General features: G+C 56.4%; 1 protein-coding gene and 1 non-coding gene across 2 annotated transcripts in view; one reads left to right on the top strand and one right to left on the bottom strand.

Moving 5' to 3' along the window:
* Positions 1–1,193: 1,193 nt before the first annotated feature.
* On the top strand, positions 1,194–1,377 carry LOC121027896 (small nucleolar RNA SNORA73 family). Its single transcript, XR_005788978.1, has one exon. It is a non-coding gene; the product is annotated as a small nucleolar RNA SNORA73 family (small nucleolar RNA).
* A 9,617-nt stretch (positions 1,378–10,994) lies between these two features.
* DRAXIN (dorsal inhibitory axon guidance protein) overlaps positions 10,995–23,665 on the bottom strand; it is a 23,583-nt gene continuing 10,912 nt past the window's right edge. Inside the window, exons 2-7 of the mRNA XM_040461338.1 lie at positions 20,547–21,007; positions 18,032–18,222; positions 17,186–17,297; positions 16,662–16,751; positions 15,738–15,827; positions 10,995–11,985 (exon numbers count right to left, since the gene is read on the bottom strand). Of these exons, the coding sequence (XP_040317272.1) occupies positions 11,873–11,985; positions 15,738–15,827; positions 16,662–16,751; positions 17,186–17,297; positions 18,032–18,222; positions 20,547–20,997 (1,047 nt within the window). The 5' untranslated portion in view covers positions 20,998–21,007 and the 3' untranslated portion in view covers positions 10,995–11,872. The remainder of the gene's footprint in view (positions 11,986–15,737; positions 15,828–16,661; positions 16,752–17,185; positions 17,298–18,031; positions 18,223–20,546; positions 21,008–23,665) is intronic.

The raw sequence follows: 23,665 nt of genomic DNA, 5'->3' as shown, positions 1-23,665 counted from the left end.
CCCACCGAGCCCCCCCCGCCAACTAGACTGTAAGCTCCAGGAGGGTGTGACATCCTCAGTGCCCAGCCCCCTGCCTGATGCCTCGTAGGCACTCAGGGAATGGACAGACATACACCAACTGAACGAATATGTGTGCCCCCACCCCCCATCACAGACATCTGAAAGACCTGCCGCCCAACCCCCTGCTTATCCTCAGCGTCAGGCTCCGTCCAGGAAGCCGCTGGGTCAGTGGCGCTAGTTGTGGGTGATGCAGATAACAGATAAAACACTTAAGGCAGCGGGGGAGGGGGCAGGGGCTCTGGGGTGGCTCAGTGGGTTAAGCGTCAGACATCAGCTCAGGCAGGTCATGATCTCACGGTCCGTGGGTTCGAGCCCCGCGTCGGGCTCTGTGCTACCAGCTCGGAGGCTGGAGCCTGCTGTGTCTCCCTCTCTCTCTGCCCCTCCCCTGCTCATACTCTCTCTCTCTCTCTCAGAAATAAATAATAAAGATTAAAAACATTAAAAAAACCACGCCTAAGGCAGAGAAGCTACTGGGACTCCATTTTGGAAAGGCTCATCATGGCTTTAATCCTCACTAGGGTAGAAACTTCTACTTTGTTGATGGAAACATTGTTACAGTTTGGATGACTTAACCCAAGTTGCAATTAGCAAAGCTTGCCTGGGAGCCCTGTAAAGAAAACCTGCGAACCCGCCTTGAGGTCTGTCTTTGGGGGCCAAGGATTCCGTCCCAGGTACAAGCCCTTTCCGTGATTTTGGAGATGAAGGTGGGCATATGTACCCCCCATACTCCTAGAACAATGAGGCACGGATCAGGTGGATGAACCCGAAAGAGTCAACAGTAATGGCTGGTCTTTATTTTTTTTATTAAATTTTTTTTTAATGTTTATTTGTTTTTGAGAGAGAGAGAGAGACAGAGCACAAGTGGGGGAGGGGCAGAGAGAGAGGGAGGCACAGAATCCGAAGCAGGCTCCAGGCTCCGAGCTGTCAGAGCCCGAAGCGGGGCTCGAACCCACAAATTGTGAGATCATGACCAGAGCTGAAGTTTGACGCTTAACCTGACGCTTAACTGACTGAGCCATGACCGGTTTATAAATAGGCTTTCCTCAAATTCACTTGTGTGGTATGGGATGGGGGGAAAGGTGAAATCTCTGGAGAACGTTTTGAAGGGGTGATGCTGTTTAATCAGAGGCATTGCAACGTGGGTATCCCGGGAGGTCGCTCTCCCCGGGTGCCGTCCGGGTGGCATAGGGAGCATAGGGGCTCAGCCCTGTGATGTTAAAGATGAAGCCGGGTCTACAGTCTCCACTTGAATATTCCTATGGCTTCTCAGAGCCCTGTGGATGGTGACTGAGGGGACAAACCATGCAGGAAACATCTAACAAGAAAAAAAAGAAATGGGGCGCCTGGGTGGCTCAATCAGTTGAGCGTCCAACTTCAGCTCAGGTCATGATCTCACGGTTTGTGAGTTCGAGTTCGAGCCCCACGTCCTGCTCTGCTCTCAGCACAGAGCCTACCTTGGATCCTCTGTCTCCCTCCCTGCCGCTCCCCTGCTCGTGCTCTCTCTCAAAAATAAATAACGTTAAAAAAAAAAATAAAGCAAGGCTCTATCTGCTCTGTTTTTCTGCTACGCCCCCTTCACTCCTGTTCTACACTTTGCCTCTGAACAAGCCAAAGAAACGATGTTCCCACTTCTAGGGGGGAAGCAAAACAGCTTTGTCCTAGGCCTCAAACACCTGAGAACACCTAAGAGGAGCCAGATCCCAAACAGGTTCCAGGGCATCAGCTTCGAACAAACCCCGGCTGATGTTGACATCAACACCTCCTCCCTCCGGTGGTTTATAAAATAGTTCCTGTTATTCGCCCATCACGCACCTCATCTTTGATCGGACCCTACCCTGGATTCCCGAAGGAACACGTACCCTAGACTCCTTTCCAGTATAACCCACGCCCCCCCCCCCACTCGAAGCAACGGGGAGACTCACTCTCCTTTGGTTTCCGCATCTCCCAGACACTCCCATCTGTTACACTCTGTCACTCATGCTATTCATTAAACTAAACTCTGCTTTCACTCTCTCTGGCATGCATTTGATTTCTATCCTGCGCGGAGCCAAGGACTCTCTTGGCTGGGTCTGCGGCGCGCCCGGGGGGGGGGGGGCCCGCCCCACTCTGGGTTCTTAGTCCCGGCCTGCCTGCGTCAGAACCACAGCCATCGCTTTCCCAGGGTTGCTTGCTCCTTTGGGTAAAGGTGGGTGTTTTTGGATCCCTGCCTTGCCTCCTCCTGGCACAGCTCCTGGAACTTCATAAATGCTCAGTAGGCAAATAGCTACCCTCCTGCTGTGAAGAAAACCACAAGTGTCTTTCGGCGTCTCCCAGCACGTCTGGGCCCACAGTGAATGCTTTTGGAACAGATGCACCGGGGAAGACCCCTTTGATGGGGAGCAGATGCCCACCCACCCCCTTTCCTACTAGCAAAGACCTCGGCATTTCAGCCTGCTGCCCACCACCTTCCCAGCTTCGACACCCTCCCCTCCCCAGCGCTGCCACTTTGCATCTATGACACTTAATCCCTCCGCATTTTTTTCTGCATCGAGACAATGGGGACAGTGATAATCAGTCCCCTGGCGCTGTGTGAGGCACAAAGGAGGCTCCGAATATGAAAAGGTTTGGAGATGATCTCCCCCTGTCCTTCAGTTCTTAACCCACGGGAGGCCCACCGTTGTGAGGGGGTGCAGCCACTTCCTTTCCCAAGGGGGTAAATCCAGCTGGAAGAAAGAGAGCAGAGAACATCACGGAAACGCCGTCTGAAAGTCACACGCGCCTGTCACAATGCAGAGCCCTCCGCAAGAAGCACATTAGAGAAGGGTCTGGAAGCAGAGCCATGGCCCCTGGTGGCACATCCCCCTGGGGGGCTTTGATCTGGAGACCCGTCCTCCAGGGCACGTGTCAGCTTGTCACATGTAACCTGCCGGCTCTGTGTTTCTCGGCCTGAGGTCTGGCGGGGCTGGGGAAGGCGTGGGAGTTTTGTGGGTCAGTGCTGGCCTTTGGCTCTGCGGCTATATTCTTTCTCCTTCTGAGGGCCAGCTGCTGCCCACCGACTACAGGAAACGGGGCAGGAGCTGATGGAACCGAACGGAACCCTGTAGGACTGGGGTGGGAGTGGCTCTCTTGGGCTCCCAGACTTCATTCCCTGTCTTCAGCCCGGTCCTCGGTTGATGCGCGTACCGAAACTGTCAAATGCCATTATGACTCACCAGTAAAATCACTGTGTCCACAGCACCATTTACTCAGAGCCAGGAAGGGGACATGGTCCCGGGGGGAGGCATGTGCCCAGAGGGAGTCAGGTTGGATGATCCTGCTACATCCCTGTTCGTGGATTTTCTGGAGGTGCCTGGACATTGCTGGGAGGCGGGAGAGGCCTCCACTCTAGAGGACACGTTTGTCTTTTGTGATTAGTCACAGGGGGACTGATCCCAGGGTATTCGTCCCAGTGGCACACAATTCGAACTTACAGCAGCATCCATGGCTGACTTTTAGAGGCCCCGGTCAGGCTCCTCGAAGACTCTCCCTCGAGCCTTAAAATGAAGCCCGTAATTCCTGATGGCCCTATAGCTTTGCCACCTCATCAGGGTCCTAAGAAAATTACTGCGGGTGAGCCCCACCCTGGGAAGGCCCTGCCAGACACGTAGCGATAGTACCCTGTCCCTCCAGACACCCGTGTGCTCAAGTCAGGCATCGGAGAACACATCAGAGCGCTCCATGGAACCCTTGGCGAGCGTGGGAAAGGCAGAAAAGGAAACTGTGTCCGGTTCCAGGAAACAGAGGTTGTGTTCGACAACAGCCAGAGGGAAAGCGCACTGAAGAGGCTGTGTTGCCCAAGACAGAGCCACGGCGCCCCTCCCCGCGGCTCTATCTGTCCCGTGGCATTTTCTTCATTCGCCTCGTCCATACTCCAGCAACCCTCTTTATGCCATCGTGGTTGTGCGTTCCCAGGCTCTCACTATGCACCCCCTGCCTCCCACTGCCTGTCCTGTCCTGGCCTCAGTTCAGGCTGTCGCCTCTTTCCCCGTCAGGCTTCTCATCTCTCCACGTGCTCGGGGTGGAATTTCAAGAAAGGCATTTGAGGGCTCTGGCTGCACCTTGCTGATGGCTCAGATACACGCACAAGGCCAGTTATGGGCCCTGGGCCCTGCAGCCCCCAAGATACCTATCTGCCGTGGGGGGTTATCCTGGTGTTTGCTTTCACCCCCTTCTGCTGGGCCAGCTCAGAACCAAATGGCTTTTGGGTCCAGGTCTGCGGCAGGCTCTCGGAGGTCTCGCGTTCCTTGCCGGGGGACAGTAAGGGAGGCTGTGAGCCACGCAGGGGGAGGGATCAGAAAAAGGAAGCAGGGACTGGGGTCAGGCAGGGTATCTCTGCAGGTTTCACCAGTTGGGAAGCCCCTGAGAGGGAATCTGAACCCCCTCCCCCTCCACACCGCGGGGCCTTCTAGAAGGCAGCATGGTGAGGGCATGATCTTTGGCTCTGGCAGCCCAGGGCTGGGGCCTGCCTGGCAGAACTCCTGTCCCCTGCCGGCCCCGCAAGCAGCCTTGGTGATGCCGGATGCGCTGTGCAGCTCCTGTGACCCCGGGGTCTGGGTGGGGGTGGGTGGGAGTGACCAACCCCTAGTAGGTGCTCAGCAAACTTGTGGCATTTGGGAGACAACGTGAAATCAGGGGGACATAATCGAGTTTTGGAGTAGGAAAGACCTGGGTGGGGTCCCCGATACATCTACTTAGTTTTCCTGCTCTGAAAAAGGGGCTCTAATAATACCTAGCTACACAAGAGGAGGGTGCTTTTGGCAGTGAGGACCGCCCGGTAGATAGAGGCCACAGTTGTGTTTGGACGAACGTGTTCCCTCTCTAAACATGACTTCTGCTTTGTGCCAGGCACTGACACAAGGTCAAGGCTGGGGCATGGAGAGACAGTTCAGGACCACCATGCACAGAGCTGCCCAGGCTGCCCTGCTGGACTGACCAATCACCAGTGGGGAAGGGTCCCAGGTGTCCCGCCATGGTCCCCCAGGCACAAACATGTGGGTTTCAGGATACACCATCCTGGAGGGGGAGGGTGCAGAGAAAGGAGTTTCTCTGTTTAGCCATTTGCCTACGCAAGTGTCCATCACACCACCTGCCCCCATCCCACGCCCGCCAGGATTTCACGTCCTGAGACTAGGACGGGTGTGGTGTGTCCGCTTACGTAACAGATGGCAGTCACTGCTGCCATCTGGCACTCAAGCTGGCAAAGCAGTGAGGGAGCCCAGAACCTCGAGACACACCAAAGACAACTCTACCACGTGCCCGGGTGCTATGATCCAGAGCTGGAGAGCTGAGCTTCGCCTCTCCATCATGGTCAGCTTCCTGTGTCATCTTGGCCAGCGGGAGTATGTGAGGATTTCATCACACACTAATCTAGGTGCCGCTGTGAAGGCATTTTGCAGATTCGGTCAACATCTACAAGCAGGTGACTTCAAGGAAAGGAGAGTACCTTCAATAATGTGGGTGGGCCTCATCCAACCAGTTGAAGGCCTTAAGAACAAAGACTGCAGTCTCAGAGCAGAAGAAATGTGGTCTCAAGACCATCATATCAACTCCTGCCTGAGTTTCTGGCCAGTTGGCCTGCCCCATGGATTTTAGACTTGCTGGCCCCTATAATAGGGTGAGCGAGTTCCTTAAAATAAATCTGTATAAATAGATACAGAGAGAAAAGAGATATATAAATACACAAAGATATATAAATACAAATATGCTATTGGTTCTGTTTCTCTGGAGAACCTGGCCAATACACCCCCCGTCCAGCTACCTGATCCCCTGAGGGCAGCACCCAGGCTGCCGGCAGAGAGCTGAAATCCCTGTGGCCTTGAGTTCAACTGGCCTTGACTCCTCATTTCAGTACTGCTCTAACCCCTCATCAGTAGAAATGGATTTGAGTAGACATCCCAGGGCAGGAGGGGTTTGTAAAAGCCTAGCATACCTTTCTGCAACCATGGACCCAGGGGTCAGCAGTATAGGTTTGGGGGTTGGCAAACCATAGATCATGGGCAGATCCAGCCTGCTGCTCTTTTGTATGAATAAAGTTTTATTGGAACACAGCCATGCTCATGCATTTGTGTATATTCATTCACAGCGTTGTCTGTGGCTGCCTTGCCCTGCAGTGGCAGAGCTGAGCTGCTGGGCCAGCAAGGGGAGGACTTTTGAAGCTTAGACGAAATGGAACTTTTTGGGCTTGATTCCCTAAAACCATCCCCAGAGAGAGGTTCGCCAGCTACTTGGGGCCTGAGTGGGGGAGGAAAGTGAGTTCTCAGGAAGATCTGATGAAGCAATTCTCATACCTAGGGCAAGGGGCTTATCAAACATGCAGATTCCCAAGACCCACCCTGAGAGATTCTGAGTCACAGGCCCGAGTGGAGCTCAGAAACCTGGGTTTTCTCCCTAGAGGATCCTGATGCTGGGAATCCCAGGCCCATGCTGTGGGAAACCTTGGATTAGGGTGTGTCCCCCATCCAGGCTGCAGAAGCCAGTCCCTCAGTGGTGCCTGGGCAGGAAGCGCCCCACAGGGACACCAGGCCCTTAAGAGCATCCCATATTGGGGCCCCTGGGTGGCTGAGTCAGTCAGGCGTCTGACTTCAGCTCAGGTCATGATCTCAGGGTTCAAGCCCCGCATTGGGCTCTCTACTGTCGCACAGAGCCCACTTCAGATCTTCTGTCTGCCTCTCTCTGCCCCTCCCCAGCTCACGCTCTCTCTCTCTTTCTCAAAAATAATAAAATAAGCATTAAAAAAAAAAAAAAAAAAAAAAAGGGCATCCCATGTCTGTGGTTACCCCGGCCCCCAGGAGAGTCTGGACCCTGGCTTGGCTTCAGGATGTGGAGTCCCCTAGAGCTGTTACACAGTCTTGGTCTGTATTATGATCAGCCAGGCCTAGCAGGGCCTGGTCCGTGGAGCCGGGCAGCAGTGGCTGGAGCTGCCACAGAGATAAGAGACGTCTTTCCTGGTGTTAAGCCAGGCCACTCCCTGGCCAATTCATGCCCTTTCCCATGATGGCATCTGAGCCTGCTTAGATGGCGGCGCTTTGTTCCTTTCCATCCTGCTGAAGCTGGCGTCTGCTGTTCTCTACACGTGGCCACCCAGACCCTGAATGAGGGCCAGCCTGCTGTGACGAGCCTTGTGATCTCTTTGGGACCTCAGCTACCCCAACCCTAAAATGGAGAGGGAGGTCGAAATATGACATTCCCACCCAGAGGCCTAAAGGGTCACGATGAGGTCCAGGTGAGGACAGAGACTCTGTCTCGTTTCCCGCTGAGCTCAGAGCAAATGCGCAAAGATGTGGCTGAGGAAATGCTAGACTTCCGGTCCCCTCCAAACGCCCCGCGTGTGCTCCCTGCCTCTGCACACACAGATCATCTCCTGGAGAGTCAGAGAGAGACAAGAAAGCAGCTAATGAACCATTGGCTCTTTATTTACAGCTCACGGGAGCACATGCAACACGTCATCACGGGACTACAAGGGCCTGGCACCTCCCCCCCTCCCCCGCTGCCCCCACACTTTAAAGAGGAACCACAGCACCCCAGGGAAGTTCCCAAGAGTCAGAAAACCCAATGACTGAGGGCTCCAGGCCCAGGTGCTCCGCTTGATTTCCTCTGAAAATAGACCAGTTCCAGCCCTGCCAGGGCCTCAGAGCCTGGGGGTTTGTCCACCGCTGGTTATTAACTAGGCAAACCGGATCTCAGATCTGCCAACTCACACACCCAAATGCAAAGGCTCTGAATTAGCTAAAAGTCCCAGACCATCCAACTTTTCTGTTTCCCCCTATACATCCTAGACACGTGTCTCTCAAACTCAATCGTGCACAAGAACAGCCTGGGTCTTGTTAAAATCCAGACAGCCGTGCCCCCCTGCCACAAATTTTGGTTCAGCGGACCTGGGGTGGGCTCGGGATCCCACACTTCTATCAAGCTTCCAGGTGACGCCATGCTGCTGGTCCAGGACCACATGGTGAGTAAGGAGGGACTAGGGAGCCTCTTGCACCCAGAAGAGGCCGAGGATCCTATATCAGATGACCTGTCCTGACTTAGGATTCAGAAAACACATTCCCTGCAATGAAAGTCCCTGGTTTTGCAAACCAGTTCCTGCTGCCCCCTAACCCCCTCCCCCACGCTCCTCACTGTCTCCCATGAGAGGAAAGGTCATCGTGGAGGTGATGGTGCCAGTCCCGTGAAATCCCCAGTAAGGAGCCTAAGTGGTTTGCTTTCTGGCTCCTCCCAGTGTCCCTTCCAGCGCCCACTTTCCTTGCTGTTCTGTTGTCTTACAGAGATGTCTTTGTAGGTTCCGTGTATGTTCACTGACTCTCCTGCTGCAAAGCAGGTCCATTCCCAAGGAGCTGTGGGCCCACCATCTCAACACTAGATTCTACTGGGTGTGTTGAATATGGCTTAGAGTAAGGATCCGTCTGGGGGGAGGAAGGGGTTGTGGCTTTGGATTTGACTTGTGGTTCCTGTCATTCCTCAAGGGGCAACTGAAGCCGTCACGTTCCCTATGAGGTTCGGCCCTCACGTCCTCTGACCCTCAGCCCATTCCCAGCCGGCTGGGGAGCCACTCTTGGCATCGTTGGACAAATCCCAGAAAGGAGTCATGTGGGAAACGCGGGCACCTCTGGGGAATGGCGTAAGACGCCGAAGAAGGAATGCAGGAGGGCACAAGCCACCCAACAAGCAGCTATTGGTTTCCACTTGACCTCCTGCTCCGCTCTCCCTCTGGTTGTATTTAAATTGATGAACCTGTATTGCTATGCCACTTAACACCTCTTCCAGCTCAGCCTCAGTGCAGGAATCTGTACATGGCTGCCTCTGGCTGAGTCCAGAATAGGTTTCCAAACTTCTTTGACCACAGAACCCCGCCCTCTCTTTTCTAAAGGAGCATCTCCTGGCCCCAGTGTTCCAGGGGAAGGAGCCTGAACGGTGACTTTGAAATGATCCTTGAGTATATGATGGATCATCGTCAAAGAACAGAACGCCTACTAATACTATCCTAGGAAACAAATTAGCCCACACTGGGGGCTTATTACGTGCCTGGCACTATTCTAAACATGCTCTAAGGATTTTACGTTTACTTCTGGCAACAACTCTGTGAAGGGAGAGTCATTAACTCAGTTTACAGATGAGGAAATCAAGGCACAAGTAACTTTCCTAAGGTCGCCAAGGTGGTAGGAGGTGGAGCGGGCTGTTTGCTACCAGCTGCACTCGCACAGTCAAGAGGACAAGGGCAGAGTTCAGGCCCGGTTGTACATTAGAGTTGCCTGGGGGAGCCTTGGACACAAACGAAGCCCAGACGCAACCCAGATCAATGAAACCAGCACTGGTGCCACTCTGCCGGTGGGCCGGGGCATCAGTACCTCGGAAAGCTCCCCATATTCTTCTAACATGAAGCCAAGTTTGAGACCAGTGACTGTAGCAGGAACCTGTAAACTAGCGCCCGTGGGCCAAATCCAACCCACCACCTGCTTTGGGATAATCTGCCAGTTAAGAGAGGTTTTTACGTTCATAAATGGGTTTTAGAAGATCAAACGAAGGCTAATAGCTTGTGACATGTGAAAATTACATGAAATTCAAACCTCAGTGTCCACAAATTGTTTTATTGGAACACAGCCCTAAAATATTTAAGTGCCCTTTATGGTAAAAAGTTTGCTGAATCCTGGATTAGGGAGAATTGACTTCTGTACCAGCGAAAGAAATGTAAGATAGACCTAAGGAAGAACTTCCTGGCAGAGGGGTTTGTTAAACACAGGGGGCTCTGGGATCCCTAACTCTGGTGTTAGGAGCTTTGCACCCACAGACCACCTTGCAACCGCGACATGCAGGTAGCTAGGGCAAAGAGCTAGACTCCTCTGAATTTCCAACCGTGGAACTCCCCTAGTAGACAGGGATAGTTCCATGGGGCCTTCTGTGTTTTCCATTGCTGATGTCCCCGGGCCATCCTATTAGCCCCCAGACACAAGCGATGCCAGACATAAGCAGTGCTGTGCTTCCTGCCTGCAGCCACCCCCTTAGGGTTCAATCACAATCTCAGATCAGCCACCCCAAGTGAAGCACACACAGCACGGGCGTTGTCTGGTCTTAGACAAAACTGCTGGTGGATTTGATTTCCAAATAGCCGGCTTTGATCTCTTTCAGTTCCCCTGCCCCGCCCCCACGCCCAAGATTCCTTTGCCCATAGAACTTGAAAAGGGAGAAATGAGCAAGGATATTTGGTTTCTCCTAGATCTGTCTGCTATGCTTGGTGCCAGACCTCTGACCCTGACTGATTTTCCCAATGGAGTAAACAGCCCTGGCATCACGGGTATGGTCCCTCTGGCAGGTGTCCAGGCCAGCGAGGAATTTGGACAGGGAACGCTTTTGTCATTTGCAACCTGGTTTGCCCTGGACCAGAGGGCTGACCAAGAATGAGGTGCCAGGTGTGTATAGGGGGGATTTAAGTGGCTCTCCCGAAGTGGCCCTTAGAGCCAGATCTGCTGGGAGAGATGTTCTGAGGGCATCGTGGGTCTAGCTTATGGGGGGGGGGGCAGGTAGTTTCAGACAGCACCTTGACCTCAGAGGTACCTCAACTCCTCAGTAGGCTTTGCTGCAGAAGTGTGGTGTGGGGGTCTAGAGATGTCTGTGGGAGGCCTGGAAACCACTAAGGCAGCATGCAAAATGGGTGCATATTTTGAGTCCATATTGGCATTCGATTCTCAAAGGGCACGAACCACAGAAGCTTAAGAAGCTATCAGGGCAATGGCAAAGCGCATGTCCTGGGACATGCACTCTTGTTTCCCCCAAACACATCGTATCTCAGAATACCAACTCCCAGAGGGCAGCGACCAATCTTCCCAAGTCATGCCTTACCGGCAAGCGGGAGCTTAATGCATGTTTTGTTTTTAAAGATGATACACCTTTGTCCAGGGAAGGAAGAGAACAGTTAGTTTGCTTCTTTCCCACTGAAAGCCCTGGAGAACCTGGGATAAATCCTTGGTTGTGGACAAGCAACCACCCTTTGGGCCTGGGGAACCCGACAGGCTTGGCCTGGGTTCAAATCCCGGCTCTGGCGTTTACTCCCTAGGACCTGGGTGCTCTCAGTGGGGTCCCCATCAGCATCAGCAGCATGCCCCCCCCCCCCCCCCCCCCCCCCCCCCCGCTCAGAGCTTGTTAAAAATGCAGAAGCGACTGAGCCAGAATCTGCATTTGAGCCAGATCTCCCCGGGCGGGGGGGGGGGGGGGTTCTTACACAGGTTAAGGTTTGAGGAGCATTGATCTGGGACCCTGGACAAGTCATAACTAACTCTGCCTCGGTTTTCCTCACCTATAAAACGGTGATAATGCCCACTCTGAAAGGTCATTGTGATAACTAAGAGAGATAACGTATGGCACGCATTTAGCACAGTGCCAGGTACGGCAGGGGTGTTCCCGCGTTCACCTCCTCGGGTTCTCTGTCTCTGGGAGTGGTCCCTTTACGCGCTCAGAAACCTCTCCATTGCAGTGCTGAGGTCGGGCAGTAGAGGGCAGTCTCGACATTGCCATCGCGGAGTACGCGGTTTCTCCCCCCGCCCCGGGGCCGCGGGGGCCTCGTGGGTCCTCCGGAGGCCGGGAGGTGGGTGCAGGTGTGCCGCAGCTCGGCTCCTGGGCGGGGGCGGTTCGCCCAGGGCTCCCCTGCCAGGGCTGAGTGTCCTGGGCTGGCGCCTGCAGCCTCGATCATCTAGTCCCCATCCGATCTCGCACTGCTAGTTCTGAACAAATTGCCCGGCTTCTCCAAACCTCGGCGCGCGCGCGCGGTCCCCAGGCCGGCGGGGAGGCGCCTCGCGCAGGGCCGCTAGACGTTGATGAAGGATCCCTGGTCGCCGTTGGCCGTCTCCGGCTCCACGCAGCGCCCCTTCCTCCGTGTGACCCTGCGGTTCCGGTGGAATTTGGCATAGCAGCGCAGCCCTGAGCGAAGAGAGTGAAGGGGGTCAGGGGGGCCCACCGCCAGGGCCCGCCCCTTCCTTCCCCGCATCGCATCCTCTGGGACCCCCGCCCCCACCGCCCCGCACACTTTCACCTCCCCTTCTTTGTGCTGCCCTAAAACCCACCCACTCAACACACGGCAGCCCCCGAGTGGGCTTAGAAAAGACAATGGGCGGGGGGGTGGGGGGGGGAGGAGGAAGGATGCAGAGACGGAGCACAGGGGCCGTTCGAGGCCGTGAAGCTGTTCTGTGATACTGGAATGGTGGACACATGATGCATTTATCAAAACCCGTGGAATGCTCAATGCCGAGAGTGAACCGAATGCAAACCATGGGCTTTATCAAGACAGTTCTTCAATTGTAAAGAGCATACCACACTAATGCAAGATAACAGGGGAAACCGTGCAGGGAGGTGGGGGGAGAGGGCACAGGAGAACTGTATTTTCTGTGCAAGTTTTCTGTAATCCCAAAGCTGCTAAAAAAGATGGTCTATTAAAAAATGCGTAAAGGGATGCAGATCCTGCCCTCCCCTATAAACCTCCTGTGGCTCCCCCTGGTACTCAAATAGCAATCCAAACTTCCCACTCTGGCTTACCAGACCGCCTGGGACCTGGACCCGCCTCCCCTCTGCCCTCTTCACTTCCCACTCGCCTCTTCACCAACTCCAGCCACACTCAGTCTTCTTGCTTTTCCTCAACACCCAGTCATGCTCTGCCCCAGGGCCTTTGCACTTGCTTTTCTCTTAGCCAGAATCCCTTTCCCAAGCTCTCTGCATCCCTGGCTCCTTCACAGCCTTCACGTCCCAGAGACCCTCCCTGACCACCCAAATTAAAGTCAGTGTGGCCTTTATGGCCCACCAGTGGGAGGGTTTCTTAGCTGAAGCTCTCTCTGTCATGGCCACCAGCATCTACTGGGATACACGGCAGGTAGATGTATTTTTCATTTAAGGCCTCAGAAGGCCACATCCTCCTGGTGGTGGGAGGTGGAAAGAGATGTGAGTGTGGCCTGAGCAATCCCACCACTTCAGGTTAGGAGTGACCTCAGGGAGAGAGGACATTGCTACTTTAAGATTCACTTATGTCACCATCCAGAGAATAAAGGAGCAAGCTGCTGGGTAGAGTTTGTGCTTAGTGGCCTAGAATTTGCACCTGGGTCACTGGGCTTCCAGACCTGTGGCCACACAAGTGACACTTGGAAAGGGGAGGGGATTCATGAGCAGGAGTACTAGGTTCCCACAGAAGCCCCTTCAGAACCCTCTAGAACCCAGGCTGGCCCTGACTGCTGGACTTAAGCCCTGGGCCCCGTGTTCAGCATTTCAGGATCTCTCAGAGGTCCTCAGGACTCTTGGTCCTCAGGAGGGTTCCTGGCCACCGCCTAGATCCCTCTGGTGTGGCATCTTGGTGACAGCCGCCTCCTGGACCATCTTTAATGAGCTGCCTGAGTTGTCACTTCTGTTCTTTTTTTTCCGGAGCCTGAGTCTCCCAGGAGGAAGCAAGCGTTCCTTCCAGGACCGACCAGTGCCAGAGGGATGAGAGGAAAGGAGCAGATGGGGCTTTGGATGCCGACATATCTTCCGGATGCCTGGAAAGCTGCCCCCTCCCGCCTGAAGTCCAGGGGTGGAAAGAAGGAAGGATTCCTGGACGGTGGGGCCACCCCCTGGGCACCCGGCCAGGCACCAACCAGGCAGGTGCAGCTCAGCAGGGCCGCATCCCCCCCACCTGGGCGCTCGGGGTTGGACCTGGAGGCCAAGGATTGAGAGCGGACCTCAGAAGTGTTCTGGCCAACCTGGACTGGAGTGCCCTCCTGCCGGCTCCATACCTCAGCCTCCTGCTCTGTGAAATGGGTCCCCAACCCTGCCTACACGTAACAGAAGGCAGTTTCCCTGCACCCTCCCCACCCTGCCTCCTCCTCACCTCCCTGTCGGTCCTGTCTATCTCCACTCCTGTCCCTCAGCATCCTGCAGCAGGGACCATGTCACTCTCCCACCTAACACCTGCCTACGACTTCCAATTCTAACTCAAACAAGGCTGACAACGTCCCGTGCGATCCTCCCCGCTAGCTTCTCCCACCCGGCCCTTGGGCCACCTTCTCTGTTGGCCACTGTATGCCGGGCCCACTCAAACACACCAGCCTTGTTCTTGCCCACGGTCCTCGCCTTTGGCCTGCTTCTTGCCTGGGGGTCTCTCTCCTGCTTCTTGCCTGGGGCTCTCTCTCCGTCCCCACACCCTCCATCTTCCGGAGGCTGGTCCCCACTGTCCCCTCCAGTCTGTCCTTCCTAAAACAAATCTGATCCTCATCAGACCACCTGGATTATTTTCTTTACAGCCCTTATTACTTTCTAAAGACACCTTATCTCTTTATTTGCTTCGTATCCGCTCATCCCATTAGAATGGAATCCATGGGTGCCCTTTGCCGGTTCTCTTCGCCGCTGAATCTCGAGTGTCCAGAACGGTACCTGACACTCAATAAATATTTCTTGACTTGGGGATGCCTGGGTGGCTCAGTCCGTTGGGCGTACGGCTCTTGATCTCGACTCAGGTCATGATCTCACAGTTTGTGAGATCGAGCCCTGCGCTGGGCTCTGCACTGACAGTGTGGAGCCTGCTTGGGATTCTCTCTCTTCCCCCCTCTCGCTCTGCCCCTCCCCTGCTTGTTCTCTTTCTCTTTCAAAGCAAACAAACAAAATATTTCTTGACTGACTAGACCCGTGTAGCTGTATTGCTTTCACCGCAGATAATTTTTGAGGCTAATCTGGGTAAAAACAGGGCTTGTATCTCAGGATGGTCCGTAGAGGGACTGAGACCAAATTCTCCCACTCAGAACACGTGAACACTGATTAGCTAGTGAATGGTACCGAGCAACTATTGTTCACATTTGGTATTTTATCTTTAAAAGCGTACTTCTCTTTTAGAGAGATATACTGAACTAATCACAGGTGAAATATCTGTAAACTCCCAAGAGTTGCTTCAAAATCATACTGGGAACTGAGTGGGGGGGAGAAGTGGCACAGATGGGCAGTGAGTCTGTAAATCCTGATGCAGAATGATGGGAAATCACTCTGGGGGGCTAGTGGTTGTAATAATGATTTCTAACACGTATGTTTGAAATGTTTCAGAATACAAAATTAAAAGCATTCCCCTACTTTTCTGGCTGTGTGAGTTCGGGCAAGTCACTTAACCTCTCTGTGCCTCGGTTTGCTTATGTGCAGAAGGGGGATCGTAAAAGCTCCCTTTCCCGGGACGCTTGTGCGGATTATGGGAGACGGCGTGAGTGAAGTTCTCGGCACAAGAGCCCGGCACAGCGGGGCGCACCTGGGCAGGTGGGAGCTCAGAAGAGTTAAGGACGTAGCTGGCCAAGTGCATCCTCCCCTGGGACAGTGCTGGGAAATCCACCCCACCCCTTGTTAGCACACTTGGAAGGCCTCCCCAGGGATAGAATTCTGGTATGAAAGTACCAGCCTTCTCAGATGTGATCTTATTTAAAGAGATGCACGCCTCTCCTCCCTTCTCCCACCTCCAGATCACAGGAGATCATGCCAGCTTGTATTTCAAGAGGTGAGAAAAGCACATCTGAGAACCGATGCCAGGAATCAAGACTAAATGAGTTCACAGATTGGGAAGGCACCGAGCAAAGCTGTTCCCAAGGCCCTCTTCCACCCTCTCCTTGGCCGCAGGCCTCTCTGCCCACCCTCTTCAGAGCCCAGGGGACCCCCGCCCCCCAGGAGTGCGGGCTCACCTTCCATACACATGCAATCATCAAAGCATTTGTTGTTGAGGCCGCGGTTGTGGGGCGTGCAGAGATGTTCCCGAAGGTCACAGCAGCTCCCTGCTCACACAGCAAGTGCGCGGTCAGCCACGCTTCCCCGGACCCTCCCACCGCCGAGCCCGCCGTCCCACTAGACAGGAGATCCATCATCTCCGTGGCAGGGCCGTGGCCCGGCAGGGTGGGCCATCTGGTGCGCAAGGCTCCCTACTGGGACCACCTATGGATGCCATGGCCGAGGCCCCCCAGGGGCGGGTGACAGAGACCCCAGCTGCCCCAGATGGGCAATTGATAGAGCACGGGCAGAGCGAAGGCGGTGTGGGATGGCCTCCCAGGGAGAGGGGGTAGAGCAGCTGGGGGGGGGGGGGTGTGTGGAGCTGGGAGGGGCTTCAGGGACCATTGCTGCCAAGGTCCACTTTGACAGATGGGAAAACTGAAGCCCCTCCCCCCCCGCCGCCTGCCTCGGGGGAGCAGCAGGGGGGTGGGGGGGTGGGGGGGGCCAAGGTAGACCCGAGACAGGGCTTTGCCCACCACACACCGAGCCAGCCGTTAGGAAGACTGTCCAGCTGACCCCAAATCAAGCCTTTTCTTTGCACTCAGGGTGAAAACTATGTGTTGCAGAGGAAACGGCCTGTCCGGGAGCTGGTGGTCTAAACACTGGGGATGACAGGGTCCCTTTCCCTGGGTTGCTATGAGGAGCAAATAAAGTACAACAGCGCCACTCAGGAAAGAGGTAGCTCTGGTTTTTGTTATTTCTCTCCCTTTTAGGGCCACGGACCCACAGGCCCTGCTCACGTGCCTGGGAATGTCCCCACACCCGTGCAGCCTCCCCTCCACCACCCCAACCCTGACCCTGCACCCAGCCATGTGCCCTGAAGGCGGATGCTGGCTCCGTACCTGGTAGGCAGTCTTGATGATGGTCGCACGGCTCACCCTCAGCCGGTGACGTTCCGTTACCATCGCTGGAGAGTTTAGCCCAGTGTTTCTCTGGCAACGAGAAGTTCTGCTGTCAGAAGCTGACGCCAAGCAGAGCAGAGAGACTCGGCACGGGGGTGCCGGGGACTGGGTGCTCACTCTGCCCCCTGTACGGTGTGGCGTGGACAGGACTGTCTACCTCGCTCTCTCTGCCTTCGTCTTCTCCTCTCTAAAATGGGCTCAACAGCAGGATGGGCCTAACAGTTTTGTTTTGTTTTGTTTTGTTTTTTCGGGTAAAACGAGCTGGTAGAGGAAAACGTTTGCCGTGTGATCGGCACCTGAGAACAGCCTTTGCCTTGTGGGTGTCAGTGCCAATTTAGACGCCACGCCCTCCCACTCTGGACACCTGTAGGTCAGGCTGGGCTCACTGGGGCCCCCACCGTGACAGACAGTAAGGGGGGTGAGGGAGAACCCAGGAGTGGGGGTGGAGGGCTGGGCGGACGTACCTTTCTTCTTTGCAGAGGGCCAGACCTCAGGTTTTAAGTCTTCATAATCGGTCCAGTCGAACAAGGCCATGTCCAGTGTGGGCATCACCTCCCCATCAGGCCTGGGCTGAGCCTGCAGGAGGGACATGGAGAGGAGGGAGCCTGGAGCTCCCAACAGGTGCGAGTCGAAACATGGGACCCCAGAACCAGGGGGTTAAGGAAGGGCTCCTTAAGAGGCCAGCTCGTCCTCTGCTGGGCAGCCTGGAATCCCAGCCCTGGGGACACGGGGACAGCTGCCTAAGCAGTTCTCTCACTCTGCAGCCACCACCCCAGTGGGATGGTATTAATGCAGACAGGTGAGTTATCCGCCAGGCCCCTGAGGGAGGGACTGGGAAGGCATTCGTGCCTGCTCAGGGTTTCTACACCTATGCAGCCGGGGAGTTGGGTGAAGCCCAGCCACTCGCTTTCCTGTCCCTTCTCTCCTCTGACAAGTCATTGGCTCTGTAGCACCGCGAGGCTGCCACTTAGTTCACCTCGCAGCCAGCGGTCTCGGGGCTGGATCAGTGCACAAGGACGTGTTGGTACGTGTGAAAATTTTCCCCCGAGGTCCCTGCTCTTTTCCACGTGGACCTGGTGTGCTGAGCTGGCACCTGCTCTCTTGCCTGTCCCTGGAGTGAACCCTAGGACCACTTTGTCTCGGACAGTAGCAGCGCTTTTAGCACAGAGCGTCTGCCGGGCTGCAGCTGAGTTGGACAGGCATCAGGAGACCTGGTCTGCCTCTAGCCCCGGTGGTCTCATCCCGCTCCCTCCCACCCCTGTGCCTCAGTCTCCCTAAATATACGATGAGGCTCTTCTGGGGCCCCTTACCTGGGGCCACAGGGATGTGACAGGCAGGATCAGGGACTCTTCTGTGGCAGGTGCTGCCTCAAAGGTGGTTAGGTAGAGGATGGTGGGGGCCAGGCTGGTGGAGGACTCCTCCATCGTGGCATCCGGTGCCTGGTCTTCGGACGGCTCTGCCTTCTTCATCAGGGAGCTAGGACCTCGGACCAAGGCTCGGCCTGAGACACGGAGTGGGAAACACAGGAGCTTTATCTGCTCACCGCCCTGTGTCAACCCACAGCACAACTCACATTTCCATCTGCAAACAAGGAGGCAGCAGGGACTATGTGACAAGCCATGGGCTCAGCCAACACTCCTGTTGCCCACCTTCCTGGGGAGGTGGAAACGAGGGACTGGGGTGGTGGGGAGAGAGGAGGGAGGTCTTGAATGAACTTGCAGTGTTGCCGCCAGGAGGCAGCCCAAGGATGCTCTCTCTAAAGCAGCATTCCGGCCAGTTCAAGTCAGGTTAGCGGATACAGCCGGGGCCGTAAGTGCAACAAGTGGGAACTGGTGGGATTGCCCACAGAAGGCTTCCCGGAAGAGGTGAGGCGTGACTAGGAGAGGCTGAGAGGCACTGCAATGGGGAGAGGTCTTTGAGATGGTAAGATCCACAGTTTGTCACGTACAAGCAAGGGCTTCCTATGTGGTGATAACCATCGCCCTGTTATATGCTGGGTCCTTCCTTACAAGCATTATTTCATCTAACCACACGGTAGGAACTCTTAGGAGATGGGTGCTCCTTCAGGCTTCATCTCTGGGGGGGTGGTGTGGACACGGAAGCACAGAGAGGTTAGGCAACTTGCCTCAGGACACACAGCTAGGGGACAGCAGAGCCTGCATTCAAACACGGGTCCATCTGACCACGAGGCCGATGCTTTTGGCCACAGATGCCACCCCCCAAGACCCGTGGGCAATGGGGTAAGTTGAGTGTGAGGGGACAGTGTGCAGGATTGGAGGTGGTCAGGAACAAAGGGGCTCTGAGAGAAGCTGGAGGCCCCGGGCTCACCCTTGCCTCTTTTTTCTCGGGCAAGATCTGACTTTGAGTTTGATTGGGTCAGTCGGGGCCACCCCACCCTCCGGAAACAAACCCCAGAGAGTAGAAAGGGGACTTAGGGACCATTGAATCCACTCCATTCATTTTACAGACAAGGCAACTGGGGCCCAGTCAGCCAGAGCTCCCCAGCAGGTCGGCAGTACTGGGCCTGGCCTCCAGCACTGTCCCCTCCTCCACTCACCTGCCACACCGACTCTCTTGGGGTGGGGGATGGGGGCCCTTGGTCCGATGGAGCTGGGGCCTGGAGTTGAGCCAGGATGAGTTCATGCCTTGTGAGTCCTTGAGGATGCCAGCCTCCCCCACCCAACCTGACCGTGACCTCCAAGGGGGTGGGAGGCTGAGTCTAAGCGGGGATCTCTCGACTGTGTTCTGTCCACTCGGGGGGTTTCAGGAGGCCTAGCAAGGAAGACCCCAGCGGTTGCAGGAGGCGGGGGTGCCCAGCCTCCATCACGCTCCTCTTGGAGAACAACTGCCCCACATTTGTGGCACTTGGTCGGCCCCTGGTGGCCTTGGGGCCAGGTCAGGCAGGAGGAGCTGCCTGGGCCCAGCTGTTGGGACATGTTTGTTCAGGGACTGAGTGGGCAAAGGAGGTGACGGCCGGGGCCAGGGGGCGGCTAGGCCCTCACGGGGATTTGGGGATGTGGGAGAAACTTAAAGAAGGTGAACAGGGCCGCGGGAGAGCACCCCAAGAGACAAACAGGACAGAGGCAGGAGGGATAAGGACGCCACGTCTCTCCCTGGGTCATCCGTGTCCGGGTCAGGGGACGGTGACTCCACACTGAGAGCAAGTTGAGAATTAGCTAGTAACAGCTACTGCTCACGGCACGTGATGCTTGTCAGGTGCCATTCTAAGCATCTAAGTCCTCTATGAGCCCACACTGAGGGTAGATGGAGCCCTCATCCTCGTTTTGCAAAAGGGGACACCGAGGCACAGAAAGGGGACTTGTCCCGGGCACGCAGCTAGTAAGCGGCAGAGCCACAGCCGAACTGGGGCAGACCTAGCTTCAGAGTCTGAGCTCTCAGTCCCCGCTCTGGGATTCAGAGTTGAGTAAGTGTTGATTAAGTCCCCTGGTTGGGGACCGAACTAGTCCATCTCTACTCCGGGCTTATAGTAGGGTGGATTTCGGTCAGACACAAGGCAGAGCTTCCTGACTTAGGAGGATCATTCCCACGTTCCACCACCAAGGCTCTCCCAGCTCCCTCCTCTTACCAGATCACTCGGACTTTTGAGAGACCCCCTCCCCTCCTCTGGGGGTCCACTGCCTGCCCTCTATGGAGCCTCTGGATATCCTCCCCGGCTTCTCACACCATCGACACTTCTCCACTTCCCTTGTGCCCGCCCCCACCCCCCTCTTGGAGTCCCCTTGGCCACTGGGGTATGCCCTTCCCTCATCCCCCCACCCCTCCTTTCCATGGCAGGACCCAACCCCCTCGCAGACCTCCGGCTACCTCTGTGCAGTTTCAACCTTTCCCTGCGTCTCTTGAACTCCCTGCCACGTTTCTTGACCCTCTCTGACCCGGGAGACCGGTTCTCCTTCTCCGGGTAGGGCGGTGCCAGCCCCAGGAGCGGGCCCTTGTCCTCCAGTAGGCCTGCAGGACTCTGCCCGGGCAGCGGCTCCCCTGCCCCTGGCAGCCTGGAGGCCTGCCTGGTGGTGGTGACCACAGCCCCATCCTGAGCCCGGCCGGGCATGCCTGGGCCCCGCTCCTTCTTGCCCAGGCCCCGCCGGCGGTGGTGGCTGGCCTGAGGCATCCACAGTGCTGGGCCCTGGAGGTCGATGTGATTCTCAGGAAGGTTCCGAGCCGGGGTTCCAGGTCCCAGGGAGCCTGCCAGGCTCAGCTCCGAGAGCACCAGGAGGGCGAGGAACAGCATGGGGACAACGTGGGTGCTGGGCCCGGCCATGAGCTCTGGTCTGTAAGAAAAGCAGCACCATGAGCAGACAGCTCAACAGCCCTCCTCGTCTTCTGCTCCCCCACTTCTGCAAATCCCCTCACCCACATCATCATAGCCCGGTGTCTCTCAGCACGGATGGAGGGGGACTTGGCCCCCAGGGGACATTTGGCAATGTCCGGAGACATTTTTGGTTGTCATAGCGGGGCAGTGCTGCCCCTTCTGGGGTCAGGGATGCCGCTAAACACCCTACAGCTAGCACGGGATGGCCCACGAACGAGGCTTGCCGGCCCAGGGAGACCACAGCGCCGAGGCTGGGAAGTCCTGGTTTGATTGGCTTTAGCAGCATTCAGGTTCCAGATTAGCCTAGAATTCTCTTTGCACAGACCTCTGCCCTTTGCCAAGTCCCCCGGAATGAGCTGCATCCTTCCAAGCTCAGAAACAGGCCTGTCCTGCCCGAGGCTTGACTCAAAGCCCAACTCCGAACAAACAGAACAGCCTCTTTGAGCGCGTGCCACGGGCAGGAATTGGGTTCAGAGCTTTTCGGGAACTCCTATCACTTTGTCCTTTCAACAAGCCTCTGAAGTGGCTCCTAGCCTTTTCTGGAACAGCCACTAAGGCCCAGAGAGGTTAAGCCACACTAGTAAGTCTCATACATGTAATTGCTACGTCTGTGCTCTGCACCTCCCTCGTGGCTGTCCCAAGACCGCTCCGTCCCTGTCTTTGTTCTTTTCTTTTCCTCTAAGGGGCTGGGAGGTTCTGACACAGCCCTGTCTCCGCCGGCGCTGAGCAACTTGGGAAGAAGCTTGGCTCTGACCCCTGCAGGGTGGGGTGAACTGACCCTGACCTACCCTCAGGATAACCCTTCATTGCCCACCAGAAGTGGGGCCTCCTGAGAGCCCACGCTGCTCCCCCCGCCGCCCCCCTGTGGGAGGAGGAAGCAACCCCTGGATGTTCCAGAAGACGTCGGAGCTAAGGCTCATGAGGTCTGTGGCTGGGGACAGTGGGGCAGGTGCCCAACTCTGGCGACCACCCCCTGTGGCCCCACCTGCCTCCCACAACCTCCCTGCCCCCGGCTCCCCCACCCACAGCTTTGCCTTTAGCCAACTCCCAGTGAGGCTCTTGGAACGGGCGGGGAGGGCAGGGAGGCCGGGGCCCCGCCAGGCTGACTCACTCTAAGGGGGTGGGGGGGCCGAAGGGGGGGAACAGCTCCTCCCACCTTGCCTGGTCCCAGGGTCCTTTATCCTGCTCTCCTTTCATTCCAGCCTGGAGTGCCCTGGTCCCCTGCAAGGCCCAGGCCCTGCCTCCGCGGCCCGCAGCTCCGATCTTGCTAGAACCACCGACTGAGAGAAAGAGGCTGTCCTATTTCCTCCCACCCCGGGGAGCCCCCTGCGCGTCCCGGGAGAGCCTCAGGAGCCGTATGGGACCCTGGGATGGCATGGCGTGACAGCTCCTGTCTCGTCACCCAGCCTTCCGTGCCTGAGACAGTAAACCACGAAGCCCTGGCCCGCCTTGCTGTCCACCTCAGTGGCCACACGAGGATTCGGCCCCATCAACCTCACCTCCAGCCTTCCCATAATGAGGGCTCTGGAGGCCAGGGCTCGGGCAGCCGGGGCCTGTGCTCCTGGGCTGCTGAGGCAGCTGGGCGGGAGGAGGGGGACCATTCTAAAGGCCTGTCAGTCAAGTATTGTTCTGCCCCCGGGGAACCCCTTGAACCCTGTTTCCGGGCCTGAGGCAGATGCAGACTCCTCTCCAGACTGGTTGGCCAGGCTTCGCTCTGCCTGGGACTGAGAAAGGCTTTGAGGCTGTGTGGGATGCTGTCCCCCACCCCGCGCGCCCCTTCTGTCTCACAGGGACAATAGCCTGAGAGAAGCCCACAGAGTGCCCTCACCGGCGGGGGTGGTGGCAATAGAGAGGGGTGAGGCCAGTCACTCCAGAAGTGCAGGAAGAGGCCAGATGAGGCAGAGGAGGAGGGGCGGGCAGACCCACAGGCCCTCGTGGGCCAGCATGCTTGAGGCAAAGCAGGTCGGTGACTCTGAGAGCCAAGGTGTGAGCTCGCTGACCCGCCCGGGGAACCGTCTCAGACGACAGCCCCTCCCCTGCAGAGCCGGAAGAGGAAGCCCATCGCCACGCCCTCAGGCATCATGAGCCCACCCGTTGGCATCTCTCTCTCCCACCGGGGTCCTGTTGCCGAGAGTCTTCCAATGGCTGTGGGTCTGTTTACGGTACCCCAACTGGCTTCAGGGCCATCTTTGTTCCCTCCCTCCCTTTGCACCCCACAAATCACGCGTGAGCCAGCCTGGGACAAGCAAGAACGGATTTCAGTGTGCGGTGCCGATCGATGCACCCCCTGGGAGCCATTTCTCTCCCCAGACCTTATCGGCACCGTCCTGCCCCCAGAGCAGCTCGTACTGCTGACAGATTCCTCTGACCATGACCCTCGCCTGCTCGAAACTGTCCTTGGCTCCCTATTGCCTTCCCATTTAACAGCGACTCCTTACCTCGGCACTCAAAACCTTGTATAACGTGGCCCCGACCTGGCTTTGCAGCCTTGACTTCTACTTCCTCCCCCTCACGGTCAACGGAGACTATTCTCCGGGCCCCAAACACACCCCACCTTTCCTATCTCTCTTCTCACTTGGGCTGTCCCCTCTGCCTCAAACAACCCCCTCTCTCCACC

The sequence above is a fragment of the Herpailurus yagouaroundi genome, unplaced genomic scaffold (genome assembly GCF_014898765.1).
Source record: "Herpailurus yagouaroundi ecotype Mexico unplaced genomic scaffold, PumYag 77, whole genome shotgun sequence".
NCBI lineage: Eukaryota > Metazoa > Chordata > Mammalia > Carnivora > Felidae > Herpailurus > Herpailurus yagouaroundi.
Note: the sequence above shows the minus strand (reverse complement) of the source record. Positions and strands in the feature narration are given on the sequence as shown.